The following is a 13,078-nucleotide window of genomic DNA, read 5'->3' as shown; positions in this document are numbered from 1 at the left end:
AACCGCACAAAAGTATAGTTTCTGACATAGGGTAGCCTGGGCAAGGAGGCCCACCAAGTTGCTACAGGCAGTTCTAAGATGATCATTTCAGACATCTTAATGGTCATTTCATGCTTGGAATTTACTGCTAATAATGTTGTTCTTACCTTTCTAACATTTTCAATAATTCGGAATCCATTCTGTAACTTTATCTGCCACTCATATATATATACTTTATAATCACTTTATATACTTTATATACCACTCGTGGACAAACTGATTTCTGCACTGTAGGACTTGAGTAATTTACTGATAAAGAATTAGAATTAAATATTGATTTGTTGATTTCATGGACCTGATAACAAAATCTTTGGCCTATGAAACGTAAATCATCTCCCTCTCCAAGTCCTCTAGACTTGCTGTACATAGCAAAGCCTCTCTGTGCCTGGGTTCCCTACAGTCTCTGCTCACTAGACTGCAAAAATTCAGTGCTCACTTCATCTTTTTTCCATCCAAAGAAAAAAGGATTTGATCTCAGGCAGTAACATCTACCGCCCATCTACCTCTGGGCAGCCTGGTCTGGTGGTTGGTGACCCTGCTGGAAGCAGAATGATACATGATTATTCCGGTCCTTCTCAACCCATAGACCATTCTATGATTCTCTGCTTCTATAACCTAAATACATTAACATCTTGCTAAGAACTTGATGCTGAATTCAGAATGTCACATAGAGCTCAAAAAAGACATTTAGTATAAAACCTTATGTGTGAATATTTCTGATAAATAATGTAGAAGATCATTAAACAACCCCAGATAAGTCATGCATTATTTCTGCAATAACTATACCTTTATTGTCCATGTTCCAGGCTCTGGATCTTTGACATTTACTACTTTTGCAGAGTTGTGGATATTCAGCAATTCGTTCAGTCCCAAACCTTTACTGATCTGTTTACCTAAATAAATAAATAAACTAATTAACAACAGCCAGAGAGTACTGCTTAAAAAAAAAAAAAAAACATGACTAAGTACAGTATTTTCCTTCATATCTGATGTATATTTGACACTTGGCTTACTATTTAGCAGAGTCAATGGCTTTTACAACAGTCAAAATTCCTTGCAATTCCTTCCCAGAATACCAAAAATGATCATTTATTTTCACTCTCTTCGTTCACTTGGGAGTCCTAATACAGCCTTCAGCACTACAGCTGCTGAGTTTCCTACAGCTCTGTAAGTAAAGCAAGTTTTCTTCACAGCGAATAACCAGCTCTCAGTAAAAGGAAGCAGCACAGAATCACACTTGCTCAAAGGGGATCCTTGAAGAAACTCACCTTAACTAACATGGCAGCTGCCAGCCCACTCACTTTTCTGTCAAGTATATCTGTTTCAAGTTGGATTAGATCCATAAAAATATTGACAAGCCATGTTTTCCAGGCATACAAGAATTGGCATGTGACTAATGGTGACTAAATCCCTCACAGGGAATTTAGCCTGTAAGACTTTACAGACCTTGATAAAGTACTAGAAGTTTCCATACTGCACCATACCACACTTTGTATGTATGCTTACACATACAAATATACGGATGGTTGTATGCAAGAACTGGATCCCTATAGAAGCATTTTGCTCCATTAATGGCGACATGTGCCTTCATCACTAAAAACAGCTCTAGCTGTTTCAGAGCACTGAAAAGAAATTTTAAAGTTAGGAACAGAGTGTCTCAGTATCAGTTTTCAAGAGTTTCTCAGATTCGCCTGCACCAACTTCAGTTAAAATAGAATGGCTGTAGATGCATGGAGCTGCCTTAGAAGAAAGGAAAACATACAAATGGGATTAAAGCTTCATCTGAGCCTGAGCTGTGATAAAGGTTGGTGTTACTATGCTCTCTGAGCAGTTTTTAACAAATCAGAACGCCTCAACGGAGGACAGACCAGATCATATCATGGAAACAATACTGTACATAGAATATTTCCAAGATAATATAACTTCTGCAATATTTTCAGCCAAAAACCATTCAGAAAATACAAGGTAGGCATCAGTTTAACAATAACCAGCAGATCTGTTTGAACTATAAATACAGATTAGCATACAAATCTTCATACATAGTTTACAGATAGAGATTAACACATGAGAGGGTTTGATTCTGAATTCTTTCTTGGTTTACAGAATGGGTGTCCAACCTTTTGGCTTGCTTCTATTACACTGAATGAACAGGAATTGTCTTGGGCTGTATATACATAGGCTGCTCTGAATGTAATGCGCCCTATTTATTTCCATGGAAACTACAACAGACACAAAGAGAACAACAGCACTGTTTGATAGAGCAAATTCTCAGCTACAGAGTGCTACTTTTCAACAGTCACCAACACTAGCTGTGCACTTCCTCCACCGATGAACAAGAGTCTGCATGCCACACTAGTAAAAATCTGCACTAGCAGAGGTGACCCAGGGTTGCTGTTGTCATTATTGAGACATGCCAGCCAGCCCTCAGTGTGCTCACATCCACTGTTTGGTCAGCAAACACTGACAAATGTCAATGGGTGCCATTTTTTTTCCGCATGGAGGAATTCAATGACATACTTTTGTTTCATACACACCACTATGTCAGACACTAGTCTGTCACACTGCCCCTCTGCTTCCACCTTGCATAGTAAGAAAATGCAATGCAATATTGGCAGGAAGGTTCAGCTCTACGGCTGTACCACCAACATCCATCTCTAATATCATGGGCCAACATAATAAAACAGGAGGCATTACTTTTGGAGCAGCTTTCGTGGATTAAAAAAGCATCTGTTAAAAGAGGTCTTACAAAAGTCTAGTAAAGAGACACGATCAAATTTTCATTTAAGTTGAATATCTGATTGCAACTCTATACGTTCCATTTGAAAATGTGCTAGCAATTAATGTTGACTGAAAATAGAATCTCACCTACACAAAAAAAATTAATTTTTTTGCAATCTTGAAGCCTATTCTCAAATTCTTTTTATCAAAATGACAAGTAAGGTTGCATACTTTTTCGCTGTTCATAGGACCGCGTTTGTCCAATGTATCAAAATGCATGAAATTATTAGCCATAACTTGAATTAGCCTGGTGCTGCACCCTCCCCATATCTTGGTTTCAGCCCAGGCAGCAGATGTTTGGCTGTTGCTGAGTGATAGGTGCATGCCTGGGGCCAGTCTGCTCGCTGAGAAAGAGCTGCTGCCACAATGGCTTAGGGCTGGGCCAGGCCACATGCAGCCCATAGATTGGACATGCACAGTTTAAAGAATACTGGTTTAGCTCTCACCACATAAGTGAAAAACCATCATATGTGGCTCCTAAACGATGGTTCAGTGACTATACAAATATAAAATATGAAAATACAAATATAAAATATGAAAAGCAGAAGTATCCAGAAATTTGAATGCATGGAAACAAAGAAAATGGAAGAAGATGAGAGGAACTGGTGAGAAGAGACAGGATTTCTGAAATCATGATATTGCTTTTCAAAATAAGAGGACACCAGTCATTCGCATAAATATGGCCTTCCGTGTTGAAGACAGAAGAGATAATTTGCCTTTTTTTTTTTTTCTTTTTTTTTTTTTAAACCATAGTAGAAGGATGCATAAGTTACTTTACCTAATGGATCATGAATTTCAATTGCTGGTGAAGGACCACTCAAGGACACTGTAACCTCTTTCAGGCTTGGATCAAAGGGGATCTGCCAAGTATTTACAGCCATGGTCAAATGGTCTGTAGACAAGAGATGTACTTTGGATGCTTGAACTGCTTCTTCAACCCATTTTAACACCTAGAACAGAAAATAACACATTACTTTGCTGAAATACTGTCAAATAGTATTTATTACTGAAATATTTTCTGTTGTCTCTACTGTCTGTAGATGGTTAACATGGAATCTCTACCAGACCACTTCTTTCAGCAGTCATTTTATCATCTGATACTCCATAGTTACCACATTCCCCTGAGAGGGTAGAGGACTTAACTAATACAAAGACTCACTGCATTAATTTCAGTGAACTATTCTAAAGACAGCACAAACATATTTTCCACTCATATCAGCAATATGCAATAGCACAAGAACACAGAAAGAAGTAATAGCACGGCACTGAACTCAAAAAACAAAGCTCTTCCACAGTGGCAAAGGCATTCTCCAACTTCTGTTGTTTGAATCAACAATCCATATACATAATGTGACAAAACAGATCTGAAATAGATGGTCTGGAAACACAACAAGCACCAAAACTGTATTGTCTTGTCTCTGCTGTTATAAATTCTGAAGTGAATATGCTTTTTCAGGCAAATATATTTAAATAAATATTAATACTTAAGAAGATATTACCGAAGCCAAGATCAACATGGTGTTGGAAGGAAACAGACCTGGATATGCCTCTGGAGACACACTTACACTGTAGAATTAAAGAGTAATTTCAAACGGGAATTAACAATATATGTGTACGCATATTTCTGGTCACACATTATTACCTGAAGCAAGAAGGAAAATTTCCTTATCCAGGTGTAATGAGCATTTGTCATCTATGGGCTTTGTATTTCTCCTCTAAAGCATCTGATATAAAGTGTCACTTGACAGAGAATTCAGGACAGAACAGAGAATAATGCTTTAGAAAATTAATTCTTGTAACTAAATCTGAATCTGGCCTTACAAAAAATCCTTGACTTTAAACATCAATCAACAAATATCAGATGTAATAAAAAAAAAAGCACTGAAAAGAGATCTATTCAAATAGTAATAATAATAACTAAATAAAATAACTAAATAATAACTAAATAAAAGAACATAGATAGAACCATAGGCCTCATCAGACTCTGTTACAAAAATTCTCCACTAGAGTGCTGTCAGATGACTTAGTACCATAAGAACCCATGTCCTGCAGCAACCCTGGGATGGCAGACTGAAGAAGGGCAAAATGTGGGCTACCAGGGAAGAACAGAGCAAGAAAGAGCCTCGTAGCACCGGGGTGGAAAAAAAAAAAAAATAACAATGATACTCAACATCTCTGCAATAACGTTACTCAAGAGAGAAACACCTTTCCTGTAATAGCTAGTTGCTATTCAATAACTGTTTAGATGAGCTTTGAATGCTGGAACAGGAACCAGAAGGTTTCATGAAGATTTTACATTTTACTTTTAGAAATTAGACATTTAGGTCCAAAAATGCTTCTCAAAGTAGCTTCTGTCTGTTCTACTAATATTATTCTACCACGGCCATGCCTCATTTTTTGTGTGTTAGGTATATGGGAAGGTTTCTAGCTAATTCCAGGGTTTTATGTCCATAGTGATGTTTTTAAACAAACTGCAAGATTTAATGACCCATCTGAATTTTCAGAAGAAAGGAATATTCCTATCTGGATTAAGTTTAAACTTGTTTTGAATTAAGCAAAATACATCAAGTCGCAAGGTAAAGCATCCTTGCGGATGCTTGGACAGTATGTAAATCATACTGGTATTTATACATAAAATTATTTCTTAAACTCAGAAGTGCTAATAATACATTCTTAAAAATTTTGTCAATGAGACTGTAACATACAAACGATGAGTCAAAAAAAAAAAAAAGCCTACATAACAATTTAAGTTCCCACAATACACTTTTTGGAGGCTCCTCCTCATGATCATTGCCTCTTCCCAAGTCCTCACCGGCCTTCCCCTGAGCAGGAAGCACAGCAGTGGACATGGTACAGATGGCAGCCCACCCATCCAGTGCTCCAGGACCAGTTCTGTGCTTAACACTTTCACTTGTAAAGAGTTAGGAGGTCAGACCTAAGTGAGCAGCTTAGCTCACTCTCATACACTAGCTTGCGAGAAAAGCTTCTCTATAACTAATTGAGCTTACTATTAAAATCACAATAAAATTAACTAGAATTCAATTTCTTCCTAGTGCAGCTTTCCTACAGGATCACTTTGCAACACGATTCTGCTTGCTGGAATTAACCCCAAACTGCCTTTTGCCAGCAGTTCTCCTCTCTTCCCGCTCATGCTCCCCTTCCAAAAAACTTACCAATCATTTTGTATGAATTAATTTGTTTTTCCTGTTACAAACATAGCTACCCGTATTAGCAAACAGATGAAAAAACCTCAAACAATTACATGTAAGTCAATCTGAAAGCACTACAAAAGCTCAAGAACCATCTATCCACATTATAAACCGACACAAGATACCTAGCCAAGTTTGCTCCAAATCTTTTCTGCAATTAATAAGAAGTGATTTAATTTTGTTGGAATTAGAGTGATAAAACTACTAATGGAGAACATGCATGATCCCAGTGATCCCAAAGCACTTTGTGGAATCTTGACTTACCTATCACTGGGGTCATGCTGCAAGCCAGATCATTAAAGGATCTGGATTTTAAAAAATTTTAAAGAGGGAGAAGATGTCTTAAAATTAAACAAAACTCAATAGCACATAGCTTCAGCAAAATAATTTAAGAGAAGTCAGGTCTTTCCAGTTTTGAAAGAAAAAGGCTGTGGGTTCTCCCTCTGACTCTTAGTCCTACATGATATTAATTCTCTGTAGAGCAAATTTTGCTTTCATACAGCATATACAACATCAAGCTACCACAGTACCATGTTACAGCTTAAAAAAATGGGAGGAAAGTGGGAAGTCCCTCCAGTTGGAAATTCATCATCAGCATGCAACTGTTTATTTCAAAACAAAATCCCAATCTAAACTAATACTTTTATGAACTCCAGATATTCTTTTTGGCAAAGAGTAGTGCTCAACTATGGAAATGGTTCCAAAAGTTTGCTTTATTTCAAAGGTAAATTAAATGAAGCCTTGTAGTCCATCACTGGAGACATGAATAACAATTATTATTTAATGATACCCAGCAAGCAGTTTAGCATACTTTAAGAGAATAAAGAACTAGAAAATGTGTTTTTAATAAAGTGAAGTGATTCCATTCCTTTTCTACTCCCTTTTACTATCTGTCCCCAATAAACAGTTTCAGTTAACCATCAAGTCAATTCAGGCAACATTATGCCACAAAATTCCATCAGCAATTCAAGCAGCACTGCGAAAAGAGAAGCCTGCCCATCAGCTCAGCTCTGCACTGGTCCACTGCAGAAAAAAAATGGTATATTTGCAAGTGTGATGATAGCCTGGTTATTTTAAGGAAAGTTGCTGTCTTTGAACAGAAAAAACATGTCTGGCATGCTTCCATTCCAGCCTTTTCTGAGCCATCTTTCTTCACACAACAGCCTGCCAGCACCTTCTGTGCATGTTCTGCAAGAGACCAACCACCAATTATTTTGGGGTTTGGAATGGAACCAACTTTTCAGCTCTTGGCTTTCCCATTGAGATAATCCAACACAGTGCCCACTGCATAAAGCCAGGCTGGTTTTGGCAAAGTAATCTTGTCTCTTACCAGAAATGGAAGCTAAGCCTCTCTGATAAATTCCATTAAACAGTTCACTAATACACAATCAAATTGGATAAAAAGTCTAATCTAGAGAGCCCATAACTGTCTGTCTTACTAAGTAACACAAAAACACAGGGCCAGGAGACAGCTTCTGCATTACTCTGTCAAAGTTCATCTGATTGAACTACCACTACACGATGCCAGATGTCTGCATAGAAACAAAAATAAGTTTATATGTATTCACAAGACAACACGTTTCAGAAGTTGTAAATCATAGGGTTGTATTCTGAATGTGATAGCTTACAGCATTCCCAGTACATCTGGGAAAGTTTTATCATAAATTCACTTTAACAAAGTAAGAGAGATATGACACACCTGAGAGAAAACATGTTGAACATACCACCATCATTGCACAATAAAAAAATTGCATTCATATGATAGAAGACCACTAAAATTCATATGACCAGATTCCTTAAGGAAGTCTCAATATAGAGAATCCACTATGTTTTCTGACAGAGAAAGGGAATCACAGAAGATAACTTCTCCATTTCTATCCTTTCCACTCTTCTCCCTCTAGATTTCCATTTTATCTATGAATACTAGATTTCCATTTGTGTATCTGACAGACTGATAACATTTACCTTCTAGTTCTGATTATCTATTAGTATTAATGATGATGCAAATTTAATTTTGTTATCTTTCTTAGAGGGTGTCAGGGACCATACGTGGGTGGTAATCATCCATGGATTGAACTCTATCCAGGTTATCACTAATGAGAGCTTGGTCTTTCTTCCTCTACAACAGCAACATAGTCAGATAAGGACGTGAATACATAGCACTACCAGAGTTTTGAAAGTACCTCCTACTTCTGTAGCTCTTACCACATGTTACATTCAAAAACAAACAAACAAAAAACCACCTTAAAGTTCGCATGTTCTTCCACCTTAAAAGTCTAAGAAACAACAAGTAGGGTCCTCAGCAAAATCTGACAAACAGCAAACGTTAGGACAAAGTCTCAGGCACACATGCCAACTATGTCTAAAATTAGGCAAATAGAAATGTATTTCCTCATATAAAAATAGGTACATATATTTACATACAAAGTATTATTTTCAGATCTCCTAGTTCCTTTATCTAATTTTAGATTGATTAAGCTAACAAGGGTTCTGTCTTCATGCCTTTGTTTTTAGTTTGTGCATTGGCTTCATGTAACTGCAAAACCGTCACTGCCTTAATCCCTTCATACTTTTTTACCAAGACATGAACAACAACACTTTTCTGTCTCACAGAACTGTTATGGGAAAAGATACAGCAATGTTTATGAAGTCTTTGGATGCTATGGTAAACCTTAGCTACAAGTCCAGTTTATGAATTCTATGTTGGCTGGCTGATGACCACAAGGCTACTCAAGAGCTCCCTTAGAGTGGAATTTGCCCTTAAGTAACTTTTGCCCCAGGATGATACAGTTTATATTGTGCAACTGCCATTTCAGAAAGAAAAGAGAGCACAAAGACTTCTGCTTCTAATTCAAATATATATCAGAATATAAAACTACAGAGAGTAGCTAAAATTCAGAGCAGAACCTAACCTCAATTTTTAAACGAATGTTTTGAGACCTTTCAATTCCAAAGGTGAAAGTGGAAGCCAAGAGAATGACCCAGCTGTCTTCACTCCTGCAGTAACTTGCTTGTGTAGTTCATTTTCTTCCTCCAAAGCTCAATAAGCAATTCTGGGAGATCCATTTCCCAACTCTCTCATTCCAGTAAGGTTTGAAACACTGTTGTAACACTGGTTTTAAAGTAGATTTCTTCCTTTGGGACCATTACAGAAAGCCCCCAAAACTGCAACTTTTGTTGCTCTTCCAAAATCTTGATGAATATTAACAAAGGGGAAAGGAGAAATAGAAAAATAATTTTTAACACTTCTCCAGAGAATTTGCTCTTGCAACTTGCCCTGCTGTCAAATCACTTCTTGGAATGCATACAGAAACCAGGAAAATATACAGAACATGGTCTCTATTCCCATTTGTTTATTCTTTGTCTCAAGAATATTTCTCTGACAGTCAAAGCTACAAGATTTGAAGTTAACTGTTTCATTGCTTAACTATGTGTATCTTCATATTTCCATCCAAAGTATTCCAATGCTTTTAAATGCATGTGGAAAAACATGACCCAGACACTGCAGACACTCAAAATTATACAGTGAAAATAAATCTACACATGATACATGTAGGCTGCTCTGAATGTAATGCGCCCTATTTATTTCCATGGAAACTACAACAGACACAAAGAGAACAACAGCACTGTTTGATAGAGCAAATTCTCAGCTACAGAGTGCTACTTTTCAACAGTCACCAACACTAGCTGTGCACTTCCTCCACCGATGAACAAGAGTCTGCATGCCACACTAGTAAAAATCTGCACTAGCAGAGGTGACCCAGGGTTGCTGTTGTCATTATTGAGATGTGCCAGCCAGCCCTCAGTGTGCTCACATCCACTGTTTGGTCAGCAAACACTGACAAATGTCAATGGGTGCCATTTTTTTCTGCATGGAGGAATTCAATGACATACTTTTGTTCCATACACACCACTATGTCAGACACTGTTCTGTCACACTGCCCCTCTGCTTCCACCTTGCATAGTAAGAAAATGCAATGCAATACTAGCAGGAAGATTCAACCTCTACTGCTACCCTGCAGCATCTGATGCACAGACTCAGATGTTAATGATCCAAATCATTTATTACAAGTTCTCACATCACTTATATTCCCTCACAAGTTTTCTTTCTCTAGCTTTCCCATCCGTACCTACAACTTTCCCACCCACCTTTCCATGCCAGCAGAGCAAACACAAACACTCCTTAGCCACTCATGTGGGCACTTATCCAATCAGAGCCATCAGACATTCTTTCTTCTTCCGGAGGTCTCCTTGGTTCTCATGCTGTTTGTCTTGCTACACAGCTGTTGCTCTGAGCAGTTTTTCTTGTATTCCCACATACTGCTATCCCACTAATATTCACCTATGTTGCTGTGAATCAGCATGATAACAGAAGAGGCATTACTGTTGGAGCAGCCTTCATGGATTAAAAAAAAAAAAAAAAAAAAAACCAAAAAATTTTAATAAAAAAATAATTTATAAAATAATTTTAAAAAATAATAAATAATTTAACTGAATCTCAAGCACTTCAAAGTTAGGAAACGTGGGTATTAAGTCTGTTTTCAATTGTCATTAAAACATCCTTTTTGCAATTGCAAGGGCAGTGACAGCTCAAATTTACATACTCATGCTATTTTTTCCATAGAACCTAAGTTCTATATAGTACAGAGAAAAAACAGCTGTAACCAGTTTTCTTCCCTTGCTTAGCACTTACTGTGCAGCCTGTATTTCCAAAGTAGAACCATGCTCTCCCAGGTAGCAATGACCTTCCTCTGCCATAAAACCATTCCTTCTTTTCCTACAGTAAGGCATTCTGACTGCCTGGGGGGAAGGAGAAGGCTGCAAGCAACACCAGCAACCTTAACTGCACACAGTAGTTTTGAGCTTTTCACCTTCGCATTACTCTTTTCAAGCAATAGAGGGGCCTTTTGCTGTTTTAACAAAGTGAAACAAAACACTGTTTCCACATGTAGCATTATTTAAAGTTCCATGGTTCAGATCCACTAACCTGAACTACACGTTTAGCTTCTAGTTCTCCATCCTCAGTGAGGACTAATAGTGAAAAGAAATAGCATGCTTTCCAGTGGGCTTTAGAGACTTCTATTCACAGCAAAGAACTCAGTGTGAAGAATACTGGGTTCCAGGCCAGATCGATGTGAACCTACAGGCAGGAACCTTCTGTGCCTTTCCTGCAAAAATGACTCCTTTTGCATCATTTCTTTTAATGTGTTCTGTTACTGGCCTGATCCCAACTCCATCTTCTGTTCCCTTCTTACCTCATTTTATTCACATCATCATTTATATTAACTCACTCAAATTCCAAATTTCTTCTTTACATTTATTTTTAATGTAGTCTCATTCCTCTTGCAGGTCACTCAGTAACATCCTCTTTTATGTCAGTGTCAACACAATGCCTGCAGTCGCCTTCAGTCATGTTCAGGTCTCCCAGTGTTTCAAAACTGCGTATGGACAACACACTTTTACTTTTAAAAACTGTTAAGAAATCTGTATTTTTAAGAAGCCGAGGAAAAATATTTTGAGTGATGAGAAGGTGGGATAACATTTAGAAGTTAAGTTAGAGTGAGAAAAATCAAGCAAAATGATGTACTGAAAGAAACAAGGAACTCTTTCAGCTCACCCTCTTGTGAACTCCTGGTTCTAGTCATACTATTCACTCATATTCATCAGACACAGTAATGACTGATTTTTATCTCAAACAAATCAAGGCGACCTGAAGGCATGATTGGAATAACTGTGGACTAATTCTTCTCCTCTGTTTTTAAGCTGTAACAAATTTATATTCTGCCGATCATCACCATTCATTTGAATACCAGTTCTGGCATTGCTACAAACCCTGGGGCATCAGAATTATTTTCAGGAATTTTCTTACTTAACACCCTCATAATAGAACTCTGCATGGTGTAACATAACTTCAGTTCAAAACTAGTGTTGGCTGGAAATAAACTAATAAAACTGGATGCGAGTATAAAAATGTATAATCTGTTCTTAATGACAGAGTTTAACTCAAGTTTAATGAGGATACTTAACACATTTTAATTTGGAGTGTTTTGTACTCCTCATCCTTAATTTGCAGTCATGGAACATCACTGCAGACAAAGAAATGTCAGACTAATGAAACACCTTTCGAGATTAGGATTGGAATGCTTTGATAAAAGAGCATAATAATCTTCCCAAGACAGAGGAAAAATGAGAATGCTGCTGTTCTTTTAGGTGGAAGGACTTCCCCAACACAAGAGGATAAATATCTGAAAACCAGGGGGGCCACTTTGCAAAATTTAAAACTGACGCGTACTTAATTAATTTGTAGTAAAATACAGTAGTATTCACAAATTTTTAATAAAAGTAGAACTCAGAATTTTAATATTAAATCTTTCCCTTTTAGGAACCATGAAGCACTTCTCCTCCTGTACTGATCTTGAATCATGTTACCAAATTTTATCACATACAATAACATTTACTTGGAATCATACTATTAGAAACTCTGTGCTCAAAAACAATAAACATTACATCTGGAGATGATGATACATCTGATATTCCATATTAAGGAAAAATCTAGAAGAATTTTAGATAACAAAACCATAGCTTGTATTTCAGACCTTGAGAGTATTCAAATTAATCTAATGCACAGAGGTCATGCCACATTTTTCAAAATATGACCCTCCTATCATGGTGTGAGAAGACCTTAATCCAGCAAATAATAGCGCTCCTAAGTAGAGCTACCCAATATCTTACACTGGACTGAAGTCAACACAACTATGTCAGCTGACCATAATTATTACCAAGTTAACTGTAGCGTTTCAAATCATAAAATCCTTTTTCAGAAATGGAAAAAGAAAGCAAATAAAAGGCACAGTGATTTCTTAGTCTTCTCAATAACGCAAGCACTGGATAAGTATCCAGCATTGTTTTGTTGTGTTTCCTTGTAGCTAGTTAGTAATATTGCCTCATTCTGCACACCAAGGGCAAGGATGGGAGCAATAGTCTGTAACTATACACCAAAAATAGCTTTGGTGTTTTTTTTTTTTTTTTTTTTTTTTTTTTTTTTTTTTTTT

General features: G+C 37.1%; 1 protein-coding gene across 1 annotated transcript in view; it reads right to left on the bottom strand.

The window, feature by feature from the left end:
• HMCN1 (hemicentin 1) overlaps positions 1-13,078 on the bottom strand; it is a 185,812-nt gene that overhangs the window by 133,024 nt on the left and 39,710 nt on the right. The window contains exons 5-6 of the mRNA XM_042873540.1: positions 3,596-3,767; positions 826-932 (exon numbers count right to left, since the gene is read on the bottom strand). Coding sequence (XP_042729474.1) covers positions 826-932; positions 3,596-3,767 — 279 coding nt within the window. The remainder of the gene's footprint in view (positions 1-825; positions 933-3,595; positions 3,768-13,078) is intronic.

Source organism: Lagopus leucura, unplaced genomic scaffold, assembly GCF_019238085.1.
Source record: "Lagopus leucura isolate 7727_CA_CO unplaced genomic scaffold, USGS_WTPT01 Super-Scaffold_100009, whole genome shotgun sequence".
In the NCBI taxonomy this organism is placed as follows: Eukaryota; Metazoa; Chordata; class Aves; order Galliformes; family Phasianidae; genus Lagopus; species Lagopus leucura.
This window is presented reverse-complemented; position numbering and strand designations above follow the sequence as displayed.